The sequence below is a fragment of the Cyprinus carpio genome, unplaced genomic scaffold (genome assembly GCF_018340385.1).
Source record: "Cyprinus carpio isolate SPL01 unplaced genomic scaffold, ASM1834038v1 S000006741, whole genome shotgun sequence".
Lineage (NCBI taxonomy): Eukaryota > Metazoa > Chordata > Actinopteri > Cypriniformes > Cyprinidae > Cyprinus > Cyprinus carpio.
This window is the reverse complement of record NW_024879340.1, coordinates 103,119-119,984: the sequence shown is the minus strand read 5'-3', so window position 1 is coordinate 119,984 and position 16,866 is coordinate 103,119. Positions and strand designations below refer to the sequence as shown.

Sequence of the window (16,866 nt, the reverse complement as noted above, 5' to 3'; positions counted from 1 at the left end):
CACTGGCCTGAGAAGATCTCTCTCTCGCACACACATTGGGCGAGAGGCGATTAGCATCAGCTGTGTAAAAGCAGGAAAGTGAGTCTGCCCTTAATAACATCTCATTGATAGAATTTAAATTGGATGTTAAATAACCATTACCGCGGCTGATTGCCTGGCCGGCCCTGGAAAGTGAGGAGGCTTTCTGCCAAAGCCGCTCTTCTTCAGATATGTGAAATTGGGGTGAGATTAAATTAGAGCATGGACAATTAGAGTGGTACCATCAGTACCTTAACATAAAAGGGTGTGTGGGTAGATTTGAGTGTTTTAAAGTCTTTCTGTGTCTCTTTTATTCCATGTATGGTCCTTTGACCCGTGTTTGTCACCCACCATCCTTCAGAATGAACATTTATGATGGTGAATAGTGTGGAAATCAGTGGTGTAGGTTTTATTTGAACACTGTCTGTGGAAGAGGGGAAGCTGGAGTGAGATATGTGCCTCAACTCACTGCTGTCTGCCTCAAAAGCTATCAAAATAAACAGATAAACAAAATGGAGCAGTAAATAGAAGAGCTGTCAGTTTGCTCCTCACATCATCAAATATAATGTGGGTGAAGGAGGAGTAACTGGGGTCATGGCCAACTGTAGCATGACTCAATTCAATTAGACAACTGTAATAACATCACCCGACCAGGAAAAACTCAAGAAACATCGCTTGAATGCCTCTATTTTCCACATTTCGTCCATTATCTCCTTAAAGATGGCATGAAAATTAAAATTGGAGTATTGGAGTTTTTAGTTCATGTCTGTTAGCTTTAAGGTTGTGTAAAGTGCGTTCAGAAAGCTTTCAGACTCCTGCATTATTTCACATTAGTAGCTTTGTTAAAAGGCTTTAAATGTATCATTTTCATTTTTGTTCTACATTGTATTCCCAATAATGACAAAGCAAAAAACTACATGAAAAAAAAAAAAAAAAAAAAAAAAAAATGGGGTTGCCAATTTAAAAGGCTGACTTATTTTATCAAAATTTTATCAAATGTGATCTAATGTGGTTTGCAAATTACGGATAGCAAACATAGGCAGACTGACAGCTATTTTAAAACTACTTTACTACCAGTTTGCTGAGGCGCTGCTAACTTTTATATAACTTTGCAACAATATAACTAACCGGAGCCAGCTAACTTTTAAAGGAGTAACCCCTGCCACTACAATTGCATTAATTTAGTTGTCTGAAACATGGAGAGATATCTGAATCAACAAACATCAAGGCGATTAAAAATCGGATTGTCATTACTATGTCAATGTGGATATTGCCTTCAATGGAGCATTGCAGGTAATGTTAGGCTTAAATGTCTGTTTAATTTGCTAGCAGCTGGCTAGTTAATGTTAACTGATTATAACCCTGTCATTTGCCTTGTTTGGAGTAAATATTTTGCCAACTTCCTTACCCATCTTTGAATATTTGAATTTTAATACAAGTTCAACAATCATTTGGCCGTGGGATTGGGCCATGGCAGCTGGTTGGCTTGTTGGTTCTATGTGAGTGTTATGGCTGCCAAGGCAGACTGCAGTATCTGTGGTGTCAAAATGGGAAAAACAAAGCTAGAGCGCAGTACCATCACTTACTGCAGTTTGCCTTGGTATTAGCTTGGATTTTGTAGTTACTGCAATTTTGACACTGTCGTTTCTTTGAAATGGGACAAAACTGATCCAGGAGACTTTGTCACAAGACAGAACAGATGTCAATAAGCCCATTTTAGTCCTTAACTCAATTTTGACCAAATGTGTAGTTACTGCGCTTTGCCTTTGGACTGCAGTATACACATATACACAGAATTACAGTATTTAAGTATTCACACAAACATAAACTGCTATGTTTTAAGTGAACACTTGGGGAACTGTTGGTGAAAAACATCTAATGTGTAACATTTTATTAGATCTGTGCAGTACAGTAAGTCCAAATACATAGGCAATCTGTCTCATTAATTATAATCTAACAATAAAATAAAATATCGCTTCTCTTGATTGAACTATTTTTGCCGTTTTAATCAGTTTATCTGTAATGAACACACTTAAGTGATTTTTACGTTTGATTATTTGTTTTTCTTACTTGAATGCATTTGTTTAGATGTAAAATGAAAAAAGTAATGTTCTATTTGTTTCTTTCTTATATTTGTTTTACTGTTGTTGCATTTGTTCTTATTTTTAATAACAAAGATAATATAAAAGCTATATTGTGATTATTAATATAGTAATTAATATTAAGCAAGAAAGTGGAGGAAACGATGCAACATTGCTAGGAGATTTTGCTTTTGGAACCTTCAGAAAACTTTAACTTGAATTTTTTGTTTCTTTTTTTTTTTTTCTCAGGACTGACTTTGCTGACTCTATTGACAGGTGTAGCTCAGACATTTGTTGTCAGAATCCAACAAATCATACATAATTTTGAAGCTCTTTTAATGGAGAATGTGACAATAAAATTAATAACTAATAACTGTTTTTTACTCATTGAGACTCCTTTTGCCAGCATTGGTTACAAATGTGTATTTGAGGTGTCAGTTTTTGCATTATCATTAGTCAAACCTGAACACACACACAGTCAAATCTAAAAACTATTAAAATGCATCTGGAGTCCCAGTCACAAACTGTATGTATGTATGTATAGGTATGTATTTATTTTTTTATGGTTATAGGCAGAAAGCGCAAATCATTTTTAACATTTCAACTACAGTCTGTTAGGTAAGGTTTTGACAGCCATTTTTTTCTTTAACACTCCAGTCAGCAACTTTCATCTCTCACTGAATAATAACCAGTCCAGTGAGTGAAAACTACCGGTTCATAAATATTCCTTGTCATTTGGATGAGGACCACCTGGACTGGTCCCAGCTCTCAGTACAATAATGCCAGTCCTGTTCCTCAGATGAGAGCTTCAGTGTGTGAAGAGGAAGGACTTTTTGTTTACTCTTGAGATTTTTCCAGGCTGTATAAAGACCTCCATGGCTGCCACAAGTGTCTGAGATGGCACCATGTAAACAGGTTTTGCCAAATCGTTTGGATCCCGGAGTTTAAGCTATGTCCATGATCACTTATCCTATTTTAATTACAGCTGCCTAACCAGAGTCTCGCTCTTTCTTTCTTATTTACATCCTCCGTATTCTTGGACTGTGCAACCAGGTTCATTTACAACATTTATTTATTTATTTTTCTCTCAATGTCATACAATGGATACAAAATTTGGATGTTATTTATTTTTCTCTCAATTTAAATCCTCTGTTAACCCTGCTTAAAAGACCGGATTTGACCAGCATGGTTTGGTGATGGTTTAGCTTCTGTGCCAGCATAGATATCCTGTTCACCAGCAGTGCTCTTGTTGACCAAAATGGTCATTCTGGTGAAGCGAAGTGATTAAATCTTGCTGGTTAATTAAAATGTCTAGTCGGAAAACCAGCACAGCAGCATCATAAAATGGAGCCTGGAAACTGGAGAGCAGCCATTGGACCATGTCCCATGTCAAGCCCACATTTATGTTGTACCTGTATATCAGAACAGATAGTGTTAGAATGTGTCAGAAAAAAAAAACTGTTAGAAATGTAACTTTTTACTTTTTCTAGTTTCAGAAAAAAACACATAAACACTCAATTTTAAATAAAGCTGGGTTAAAAACAACCCAACTTGGGTTATTTGGTAATCCATTGCTGGGTAAATGTTGGGCAGAACACATGGTAGGTTATTTTGACCCAGATGGTTTATAACTTTTTACCCACCATTACTATAGGCAACAGCAATATTCAAAAGATGAATATTTATTATTTAGCAAGAACAGCCATGGAAAAATACAACATAGTTTACAAACATTTAAACCCGTTTAACAAGCATTTCAGAAGTAAAAAAGGCATATAGAAGTAGCTATTTCATTTAAGTGCATTCAATCATTTTCTGTAATCACTTTTTACCGAAATAGTGCTAATTCACCGGAGACAGGATCAACCCAGTGGTTAGGTAAAAAAAAAAATAACCCAACATTAAAATAACCCAGCACCTGGGTAAAAATATTAAAATAGCCCAATAAAATGACCCAACAAGCTGAACCCAGCATTTGGGTTAAAAAAATATATATAAAAAAATAAAAAAAATATATATATATATATATATATATTTTTAACAACAGCATTTTATTTTTTTTAGTGTATGCTTCATATCTGCTGGCTTGTGATATCCAGGTGCAGCTCCCTTTGGGGATGTGCTGCCATTCATCTGGCATGTGCCTCTTTTTTGGGGATTACAATCACTCCATGGAGGTTCATGAATGCTGCTTTTTTAGAGTTTTGCAAGTTTCTTCTCTTCTCTTCTCTTCTCTTCTCTTCTCTTCTCTTCTCTTCTCTTCTCTTCTCTTCTCTTCTGTTCTGTTCTGTTCTGTTCTGTTCTCCTCTCCTCTCCTCTCCTCTCCTCTCCTCTCCTCTCCTCTCCTCTCCTCTGATTACCCTTCATTTTCTCATTCACTCATTTCTCTTTCATCTTTGCAGAGCTAGTATTGTTCAGAGGAAGATCATCTCATTTCAGGATGAAGGCTCGCTCACGAAGCGGATGTGTGAGAAAGGTGAGTCTTTCATTACTCCCAGCTAGATGGTTTGGCACATTACAAGCAGCACTTCTATGAGATGCTATTTCAGTGTTTGGTGCTTTTTTTTCTCCTTTCTCTCTTTCTCTGCCCCAATTTGGCTCCTTATATACCTGTTCTTATTTGAGTGCTGGTTGTTTCTAATGCTTGATTGTTACAGCAGTCCATTTTGGAAGGAAGGAAGGAAAGAAAGAAAGAAAGAAAGAAAGAAAGAAAGAAAGAAAGAAAGAAAGAAAGAAAGAAAGAAAGAAAGAAAGAAAGAAAGAAAGAAAGAAAGAATCCATAGGTTCTAGGTTGATTACCATCTAAACCATAGGTGTCCAATCCTGCTCCTATCTATCGATCGTTCGATTGTTAGATAGATAGATAGATAGATAGATAGATAGATAGATAGATAGATGATAGATAGATAGATAGATGGATAGATAGATAAAATATAAAAATTTTGGATACAAATATTTGTAATAATCCAGCTGCACTCTCTTGTCCTTCAGAGCCACTTTATGGAGAAACCACAGACAAACCCCTGCTGGACTGCTGTGCCTGTGGAACTGCCAAATACAGAGTCACCTTCTACGGGAACTGGTCAGAGAAATTGCACCCAAAAGACTACCCAAGTAAGACACTATGTCCTCAATGACATGTGAAGTGTGCAATTTTTTCAGTGTTAAAATAGTTTCTCCTATCCCAGTTTACTGTGCAGAGACAGTGAGAAGTGAGCCATTTAAACTTTGGAGCAAAACATGAATGATACCACAAATCATTGGGATTGCTGAAGAAACATTTTTCCATGTTTTATTTGTGACTTACAAATAATTTATCTATTGGCAAGTTTGTTGGAATGGGGCTACAATCCAGATGCATCTGGTGGATAAAGTGTCCTTTAACAGAGTAGCCTAAAAAATTCAAACATATTGTTTTTCTGTGAATGTATACCAGTGACACCAATTGCAAAATCCTACTGTACCACAGAGGGCCACTCATAATTTCCCAGTAAATTGCATTATATTCAGTATGTTCCAAATGGTTAAGGCACATACTAACTTCACCCTTGGCTTGGCTAGAATATTGTGTACAGACATTATTATTATTATTTTTTATTTTTTTTCAGTAATAAGTTTGTAGTTTTTGTGGCTTGAATAGAGTCTATGCTTCATATAAAGGCATATAAAATAAATCAACCAGATAGAGCCACCGTGTTAAACAGTCAATTTGAACTTGACATGTCCGGTGCAAAAAACCTGTGTTTTGTCTTAGCCACAGTGTAGTAGGTGCTTCTACTCTCTAAAGCTTTGGTTAAATTCTAATGCAATATGGGATATGAATGTTTTCAAGCTGTGTACTCACATGCTGTTCAGTAAGCGACTACCCAGAACACCCTAGTAACCGCATAACAATGTGCTAAAAACAAACGAAAAACAAAACAAACAAAACATCCTAACAACTGTATAGCAATGGCTGGTCCCTTGAAAGCACCCTAGCATTATGACAGCTTTAATTTGTGCAGTAGAGAGCAGCACTAGTCTTTTAAAGAAATATATATATTTAGGCTCAATCTACTTATATATCTATAGAAACGTTGTACATTTTGCAACACACATTACTTTAAATGTGAAATAGCTAGTATCTGTGCAATCATTTCCTCATTATTTTCTCGTAGTGCCTGTCCTCTCTTCTTGTCTTTTGTGGTTGGTGTGGATAACCTTGAGAGTGTCTCATTGGGAGTAAATTAAGCCTGGGGATTAGAGTCACTCTCCACTTGAGCTTCTGCAGCTCAGATCAATACTCTGATTAGAATGTACTTTGGGAGCTAGATGAACCTGATAAAGAAAGTGTGGTGCCCTAATTTATGGGCTTAGGAAACAGTGAAAGACATACGAGTAAACAGACACATACAGACTCGTACAGTAGATAAACACATGAGATTTAAGATTATCACGTGTGAAAAAAAAAAAAAAACATTCCAATGTGCTAGTATAATTACATGTATCCTAAAGCATTTGTGTAAAAGAAAACGCAAACATGCTGCTGTGGACATGAATATTTGCCGTAATTAGCATTTTATTTTGATGTATTTGCATTAATTACATTATAAACAGAGCAGCTTTAATTAATCACAGCCAAAAGCACATATTATAATTTATTCCCATGCAACTTTCATTTAATGATTGAAGCACATCAGTCATATTTTTTAACTTTTTACTCAAATGAGGAAAAACTAAAAATAAAAACATGCCTGTAGTGCTAATGGTGGAATTGGTGTGTGAAGGTTCAATACTTAGAGTAAGGGGTTTTGATCCACTTTTTCTTGGAAAGCAGTGCTAATGATTGTGAATGACCCTTGCTTGGATAGCAGCACTAATTAATTGAGAGTGTGTGAATGTCACTGTTTACACTTATCAACTTTATAAAGCTTAATTTCAGAACAACTATCTTGTCAACCCAGTAGATCAGTAGACACCCCCGCCCCCCAGGAAAATACATAAACATATTTTTGAAGCAGATAGAGAGGAGAGAAAAAAAAATATTATATATATATATATATATATATATATATATATATATATATATATATATATATATATATATATACACTGTTTTCTGCAGGACATATAAAAATAAGCATTGGAACATAAGAGTGCATCAGTGAAATTTGATACAGGTCTGACGGATTGAGCGGATTAGTGGCACAGAGAGGATGTGGTAAGCAGTTCTTCATAGAGCCAGTGTGAACACTGTCATGCCTGTGGAATATCTTAAATTGGTGAGTAGAAATTAGATTGAGGGCTTTAAAGGCCCAGACTTGGAGATCTGGAACTTAATACCTCAGGGTAGAGATTTTCCTACAAGGTGACTTTATTGTTAGAGCAGGACATAATAAAGCTGAAAGAGAAGTGAAGTAATTTCATAACTTTTTTATAGATAGGATGTGTCATTTGTGAAACCCTTTTCAGTGTTCTGAGAAGAACTGTCTGTCATTTCTCCTGCATAATGTAGCTCCATAATCTAATACAATATTAATAATATATGGAGTGCATAATTTGTTTGTGGTAAGGTTGAACTTGCCATTTAAGGGCTGGGCTAAGGGGACAAATCGAGGACACACACTCAAAAAGCCCTGGATAGAGCTATTTCAGTGTTTTTGGCCCGCCCCTGCGGGAGAACCCCATTTTGTGGGAGGTGGAAACCATTTATGTGACATTTGTGGAAGGCATCATGGAATAGTTTTACACAGGACACAAAGATCCACTAAAGCTTCACACTGCTCCTGCACAATAGAGGGACAATTTATGACTGTCAGAAAAGCAGGGTTATTTTTTTCATGATTGTAGTGTTATGAAAAAGGCGAGATTTGTATTTGTTTGATTACCGTAGCACAGCGTTTTAATAATATAAATAAATAAATAAAATATGCTTGACAGCACTTTTGTGCAGGCAGCTCAAGATTTATTCCAGCTTGCATTTTCCCCATGTTCCATACAACCTCCCTATCATTTTGTCAGTATTTGTTTTGTTTAATTAATTCATTACATTTATTCTCATTTTTCCTCAAAAATATTTGTTTATGCAATCATTTGTGGGTAATTGAATTAATCTGCATATATATATACTACAAATAGCTATTGCTACCAATAGCAGTGTACTTTTCTAAATTTAATGTGAGCTTTATATGGGGTAGTTTAATAAGGAACACATTTTCCATTGATTTATCTCTCTCTCTCTCTCTCTCTCTCTCTCTCTCTCTCTCTCTCTCTCTCTCTCTCTCTCTCTCTCTCTCTCTCTGTGCCAGAGACTAGAGTCACATTTTGACTGATGCCTCCATTGTGCCAGTGGTTGACTTTCTTTACTAAGAGTTTGGTAATGCTTTAGATTACAGCCCGCAATGTACTGCGTAATTAAACAGAATTTACAGCATACCTATTTGTAAGTATAGCGTACCTCCACAGTACCTTCTCGTAGGTATAAGGGAACAATATGCAACGTTTGGGGAATAAAGGGGTAATATCCTGCAAAATTATAAAGCATTTCTACTTTAATTCACTTTAAATTACATCTCGCGGATGTTACACTTACACAGTAACTACATGTAACAAGAGGGTAACAAGGGATCACTTTAAAGTCCCCATGAAATCAAAATGAATGTTTTTTGTTTGTTAGTATCAATATGTTAGTCTTAAGGTTATGTATAAGGCAGTGTGCTCAAAAACAGTGACAAAATTCACATTTAGAAGATATAAGCATTCAAAGTTTGCAGTTCGTCACTTCTGCCAAAACGGCTAAACATTTTTTTTTTTGACGTCACATCATCTTCTGACCAATCAAATGCTCTCTAGAATCCGAAGTGCCCACCCCCTGCACTATAAATAGACGCTGAAGTGCCGGCTGAGATTGGTCACTTGTTTACAGTGTAGTATTTCCTGTACAGTGAATGGCCCCTAGTGCACAATGTAGGTGACAGAGAACGATTCAGACAGACAGTGTAAAGTTGAAATTACGTCACCACATAGAATAATGCTGAGTGTTTCAAGGCACTTCAGGGGACCTTTAAATTACAGCCTGCAGATGTAACATTTAAACAGTAACTACACGAAACAAGAGGGTAACAAGGGATAACTTTAAATTACAGCCCACAGATGTTACACTTATACAGTAACTACATATAGCAAAGGGTGTATGTTTGCATAGTATTTAAGAAAAATGTTGTAGTACATTTCATTCTACTGGCCTCAAACCACATATGGATGCTCAAGTGCACCAACAGCACTACTGCTATCAAAAAAATAAAAAAATAATAATAATAATAAGTCACTACCTCCTTATCCCCTAAATGATGCACATGGTTTTCTGTTTACCTACACGTACGTACAGCTGTAAGTTATGCTCACACGGAAAATTGCGGTCTGTGTGTCATATGTGCATGTCATTTCAGAATAGGTGCCCTTTAGTTAAAAATACTAGTTTTTGCATTTTGACAGATTTATTAGGAGTGATATAGTGCAAGGTAGTGGATAAAGAAAAAAGAAAAGTTTTTTTTTTTTTTTTTTTTAACTTGACATAGGGGGCATCTCAATTAGCCCCTAGCTGCCTAGGTTGTAGGGCTGCACGATTATGACAAAAATCATAATTGTCAATTATTCCCTTGAAATTGTAATTGCGATTATTAATTACGATTATCGCAGTTTACATTGAATGATGTTTATACCATTGTTGGATGCAACTGCATGACGGATTTTTATATGAAAATAAACGAGCTGAAAACACTCTAACTGAAAAACTTTTAGTGCTTTTCTAGAGCATTAAGCCTCAAATGTCAACTATAATTTAGATTGGTTTCTTCTTTAAATTGTAAAAAAAGTAAAAATATGAATGGTATTATAATGTTATAATAAAAATAAAATGTAAATAATGGGAAAAACCCTTAAGATAACATGTTGAAAGAACGAAAAAACGCATCTTAAGCATGCAGAATAACATAAGTGGACTTTGAACGATTAATTGGCGCTTTGAACGATTACGTAATTGTGGCATCCATAATTGTAATCGCGATTAGAAATTCGATTAATTGTGCAGCCCTACTAGGTTGTGAAATTGTATATAAATTGTGTTAATTGTTTGGGCATTGTTTATGATGTGTTTATGTGTTTATTTTGTTATATTAAGTAAATAATGTTGTATTATACTTATATCATATAAATATTGTTAAATTATAATATACTTATTATTCAGAAAGAAGATACTTAAATGTAAAGTGAATGTCATGTTTTCTGACGCAAATGAAAATTTAATAGTTTAAATGTATATTAACCCTTGAATGCATGAATGTTTCGCCAATCATTATTACATATTCAGCAACCCGGACATATATATTCAGCATGGATGGACCTCTAACTGCTGCAACAGAATAAAATTATCTTTATATTTTAAGAACAATTACAGAAGAATAAAATAAAGTATATTGGGTATAAATAAAGTATAAAATAAAGTATATATACGGGTGGAGGCAGTATTAGGACACTGTTGCATCGCAACCGACCGCTCCAACAGAGGGACCCCCGTATACCCCCTTGCTGCACCACCGTCAAGGGTGGTGAGGGAGGAGGAACCATCAGGCTGGTTTCTGGCAGTAAAAGGTGACATCCACAACCTGGTGAACTCCTCATGCACTTCCGGGAAGAAAGACCCCGAGAAACCAGTCGTCCAACCTTGAAGGCACGTGATGCGGTCGATTTTTCCACTCGTGCCCTACCTTCTTGGTTGCCTGGGAAAGCATAGTTGTCATCTCTGGATCCGATTCAGGCATTGCCACAGTCCCGGAGGACAGCAGCGCAGCCAAATCTTCTTCAGAGATCTCTCCCTCCAATGCAGCGATCGACATCTGGTCATCGGGAGGAGCACCGAAGGATACCACTGGTATCTCTTTGAAGAGGGCCCAGTGCATTCCTTTGGCTGCTCAACTGGATCGGAATGCAAGAGGAGTGGTGGGCCCCCGAGGGTTGGTTCCCTGAGAGGTTTGCCACCACTGTGATCCTCAAAACCACCCGTGCCACTGCCGGAAATAGTACTTGCCTGTCGGCCTCCAGGATGAACCTTAAATCGCAGCAGCGAGAACAGCAAGGGAGCTCCACCCCCCTTGAGGAAACGGAGCCTGGCCAGCAGCTCTGAGACGGTCATCTTCCTGCGATGGGAACATGACTCATCCGCGATCGCCACCTCAGCGTGTTTGCCCAGACATGTGAGGCAGCGATCATGACCATCATCCAGCAACAGGTAATGACCGCATCCAGAAAGGCACAGGTGAAACGGCATCTTTAAAAAGACGATCGGTCACCTTCATTGCTATTTTAGAGAAATTGCTCATTTAGGGAAATGCTCTTTTATCAGCTGAGTCGCACAGGGGAATGGTCGCTTGCAGCACAACAGGGGGTAGTGCAACCTGAAGTGCGCAACCCCCTCGACACAGAAACGACCACCGCTGAAGCGCCGTACTGCCAACACCAAAAGCTTCCAAGAGCACGTTGAACTCGCATCTCACTGAAGACACGATGTTGTCGCTCGGCTCCGAAGCAAAAAGCTGGTATGCATTGCACCTGCTGCCTTCTTATACTCACGCTGTGATTAGCTGCACCTGGATGCAATAATTGCTTGCCAATGTACATTGGCTCATTTAGTTTACACTCGAAGTAGATTGGTCTATCGAAGCGATATCCCAATTTGTCGGTCACCGACGTGACGTCAAGATTGATCGACTGAAAAGGAACTATCGTTTTCAAAGACTTCAAAATAAATATTTTGATTACTGGCAGCTTATTCACCACATCCAGCATCAAATGGCAGTGACAGTTATATTTCATTGCTTATACTAATTACTCTGCAGTAAAGCCATTCAAACCAGTTCAATTTGTGCAATGATATTTGTTTGTTTTATGCCTGTGGTAATTATGAATGAAACATCACGTCATCATTGTGTATCAAACAGTGCCTCCTTGAGGATAAAAATATGCATTGTACATATTGAGTCATTAGATATGTAAATATAGTCACGCAAGAAAAAAATACTTTTTACATACATTAACACACCTCAGGTCTGTAGCGACCCTATACACTTTTTATAAATAAAGGGTGTCCTTTTTTAGTAGGCACTAAGTGCATGTTTATATGTAATTTCGTAATTAATTGTCTTTGAAATGTGGCTAAAGTTTATGTCTGATTATTATTATATAGTTATCTATCTATCTATCTATCTATCTATCTATCTATATAAATATATATATATATATATATATATATATATATATATATATATATATATATATATATATATATATATATATATATATATAAATGCCCTGGCTCTTCCAAGCTTTTTTTTTTTAATGGCAGTGGGTAGTGGTCAAGATTTTGAAGCAAAATAAAGTTTGTCCGTCCCTTATAAAAAAGTGTTCCGCATGGCTTCGGGAGGTTAATAAATGCCTTCTGAAATTAATCGATGCATTTGTGTTAAATAAATAAATATAATAAACCTAACCTAACCCTAACCCTAATACCCAAAATTACAACTTTAATTATGCACCTAATCCCACCCCTGCCCTAAAACTATCCACTTCTTAAATATAAAACATGTAATAGGTAAATATAAGTACAGTCACAGGTATTTATTGCAAAAACTGACCATAAAAAGCAGTATAAAAGAATTACAAACAAGTCCTGTTACATTCCAAGATTTTTGAAGCCATATGATATGTTTATGTGTAGATCTCATTCACATCTCATTCAAAAAGATACTCCCATAGTATGACACAATCAGTCACGAGACATACAAGAGCCAATGGCATTCTACAACCAAGGCTGACGTAAGGCTTCTTCTGGCGGCATTTTTTTAATTTGTGCACAGACTGCAGCACACAGGATGAGCTTTATGGGTGGAGACGGCAATTGCATCTCTTCCTCTCACAAATCATACTGATACTGTTAATGATGTTAATACTTTTTGAATAAATTAAGACTGTAGTTGAATCTGCCTGTTATGTCTTGTGTTTTATTGACAAATAGGTTTAGGGGCAGGGGATAGGTTAATTGCTAATAAATGTGTAAATAGTGTAATATAAATAAAACTGTTCTGACTGTGTACATTGAAAAATCACACCCCAACATACAGTACAGACCAAAAGTTTGGAAACATTACTATTTTTAATGTTTTTGAAAGAAGATTCTTCTGCTCATCAAGCCTGCATTTATTTGATCAAAAATACAGAAAAAAACAGTAATATTGTGAAATATTATTACAACTTAAAATAATAGTTTTCTATTTGAATATACTTAAAAAAAATTATTTATTCCTGTGATGCAAAGCTGAATTTTCAGCCTTCAGTGTCACATGTAACATCCAGTCTATCACATGATCATTTAGAAACCATTCTAATATTCTGATTTATTATGAGTGTTTGGAAACAGTTCTGCTGTCTAATATATTTGATGAATAAAAGGTTAAAAAGAACTGCATTTATTCAAAAAAAAAAAAATTTTTAATAATATATATTCTAATAATATATTTTCTTTACTATCACTTTTTATCAATTTAACACATCCTTGCTGAAAAAATTTATTTAAAAAAAAAAGAAAGAAAAACAAAATTACTGACCCCAAATTACTGACCAGTAGTGTATATTGTTATTACAAAATATTTATATTTTAAAAAACATAGCTTCTTCTTTTTTTTTTTTTTTTTTTTTTTTTTTTTTTTTTTTTTTTACTTTTTATTCATCATCAAAGTATCCTAAAAAAGTATCACATGTTCTGAAAAAATATTAAGCAGCAGAACTGTTTCCAACTTTGATAATGAATCATCATATTAGAATGATTTCTAAAGGATCATGTGATAATGATCCTAAAAATTCAGCTTTGCATCACAGAAATAAATGATAATTTAAAGTATAATAAATTTAAAAACAATTATTTTAAATTGTAATAATATATCACAATATTACATGTTTTTCTGTATTTTTGATCAAATAAATGCAGGCTTGATGAGCAGAAGAAACTTCTTTCAAAAACATTAAAAATAGTAATGTTTCCAAACTTTTGGTCTGTACTGTATATGCAGTAATGGCAATATAATATTACCCAATATAGAATTTAATCATGACAATTAAAATTCCCAGTACATTTTGCGTTGGCATATTGAAGCCAAGGGTTTCTTATTTAAAGCAATGGAGGACCCTGCACATCGAAAAGTGACGCCAAGGATTCCTGACCAAGCGTCAATATGTGATATATGAGAACCAAATTTTGTTTACAGCAAAGTAAAACCAGTGTCCTCTCATATTAAATCGAAATCATTGAAATTTTTCATAACAAATCCTAGTTTTGTACTTCTAACTCATTAGTGGTGTATTGTTTTGCTCTTTTCTCTGTGCTTCTGCATTTGTCACCACATTCACCTACGTCCTACATCATCTGCTGGAAAACTACTCTCTCGGTATGCACATATGGCAGTTAGCAGAAGCTAGAGATTATGGTTTATAAATGGATGGATGTCATGATGACATGCAAATTGTTTATTTAGTAACTAATTGTTTAAATAATTTGATCATGTATCATTCTTATAAATTGGAGTTTATGTATCTTCACAGGAAGAGCCAATCACTGGTCAGCCCTCATTGGAGCTTCCCATTCGAAGAACTATATATTGTGGGAGTATGGAGGTTATGCCAGTGATGGGGTCAAACAGGTCGCTGAACTGGGCTCACCGGTCAAGATGGAGGAGGAGATCCGACAAAAGGTAAGAATGCAGAGTTATTGAGTAACCAAACTGTTCATTTATTCGGTCATCGAATGGTTATCCAGAGTCAGTCATGATGTGAAATCTGATATTCTGCTGCAGTTGTTTTAGGTGTTTTGTGGAGTTTTTTTCTGTTCATGGAATTGCCAACAGTTCCTCTGTGAATGAATGTTTTTGCGTTGTGCAGTACATATTAAAAGTATTATGAGATCTTAAAGTTCACCAGTGTGTTCATAATTCTGTCAGGATTGTTTTTTTTGAATCTAGGATTAATGTCTTTCCACGAATTTAATGTCCCCATGTATTCTCAGACAGACTCAACTTGCAAACCTGAAGTTGCAAACAAAAGTGCTTTAATCATAAGTCACCTGAATGAAAGGAGTGTTGGCATTTTTTCTCTTTGTCCTAGAAGAACTTTGATAAGAATAATAATAGGAATTAGAAGCCGTGTCTATGGAGGTGCAATGATAAAATAGAGCTGAAAAGGAATCGGGATGATCATTACATTAGCTCTCCAGTTGAGCATTATAATTACCTGCTGTTGAGGTCGTTTTGTGAGGAGCATCGAGAAAAGACCTTTGCAACTGACAAGCTCTCTGCCTATTCTCTAAGTTCAGTAGAGCATGCAGATGCTCTTGGAGATCCGTGAAAAGCTCAGATGTTTGGTTACCGGTATGCACAATGCATTTCCATTTGCAAGATCAGCTGAGAATTGACATGGAAAGGATAGAAGATAAGAGGATAAAGGAGATGATTGAACTTAGTTCTGTTTCAATAATCATGCCTCTTGCACTCCCATTTGTTATCTCTCTTATAGTAGTGAAGGTACAAGAGTGTACTATAGCAGTTTGATAGTGATTTTGAATTTATTTATTAGGATTAACCCCTTGAGATGTAACATCTTGTGTATTTTAGGGGGTCCCAAAATACAATGTATCACAATCACAACAAAATAACATAAAACAAAACAAAACACAAATTAACAATACATCCATAAACTAAAATAAATAAATAAATAAATAAATAATAATAATAATAACAATAATAATAAATAAAAAAAAGAAAAAATTAAAATAAAGGGAACCAGAAAATTGAAATAACTAGTGGCAAATATATAAAAAAATACACTGATCAGTGATATCCAATTACAATATAAAAATAAGAAATATATATATATATATATATATATATATATATATATATATAAATATACAGTATATACACATATATATACATACATACATATATATATTTATATTTTTATATATGTTTTAAGTATATAAGCATATTTTTAAATAAATTTGTATCATTAGATGTAATAGTTCATTATTCAATATTTTCAGCAGGTAAATTATTCCAAGTCAATTGGGGCTTTAAACATAAAAGCCATTTTATCAAATGTTTTTCTGACATGAGGAACAAAAATAAAAAAAGGTCTGAACAGAATGACGAACCTGATATTTGGAAGAAAATGGTACAAAATATTGTTGTAAATAACTAGGACAATTAAAATAAATACATCTGAAAATAAATTGAAGCCTATGAATATGGTGTCTTGTGTGCAAAGATGGCCATTGGAGTGCATTATACATTACTCAATAGTGAGTATAAAAGGAACATCCCAAAACAAATCTGCAGAGTCTATTATATACTGTGTTAAGTGGAGCAAGATCTAATTTTGATGCATTTTGATAAACTACATCACAATAATCAAAGACTGGAAGTATAAGTTGAGAAGCAAGTTTCTTATGAACATTATATGAAAAACATTTTCTAGATCGATGTAAAGTACTAATTCCAAAATGAATTTTACGTATAATATGGTTAATATGTGATTTAAAGGAAAGTTTAGAATCAAGCCATACTTCAAGGTATTTAATAGTATCAACTTTATGCAAAGTAGTACTGTCTTTACATGATATAACTAAAGAAGAAATTTTAGATTTTAATTTCTGTCTAGAACCAAAAATCATAATCTAAGACTTGGTTTT

General features: G+C 35.0%; 1 protein-coding gene across 1 annotated transcript in view; it reads left to right on the top strand.

Moving 5' to 3' along the window:
- The window catches only part of LOC109072375 (spondin-1-like), a 58,386-nt gene extending 42,524 nt beyond the window's left edge, over nt 1-15,862 (top strand). The window contains exons 4-6 of the mRNA XM_042755677.1: nt 4,502-4,575; nt 5,091-5,213; nt 14,727-15,862. Coding sequence (XP_042611611.1) covers nt 4,502-4,575; nt 5,091-5,213; nt 14,727-14,896 — 367 coding nt within the window. The 3' untranslated portion in view covers nt 14,897-15,862. The remainder of the gene's footprint in view (nt 1-4,501; nt 4,576-5,090; nt 5,214-14,726) is intronic.
- The last annotated feature ends 1,004 nt before the right edge of the window (nt 15,863-16,866 follow it).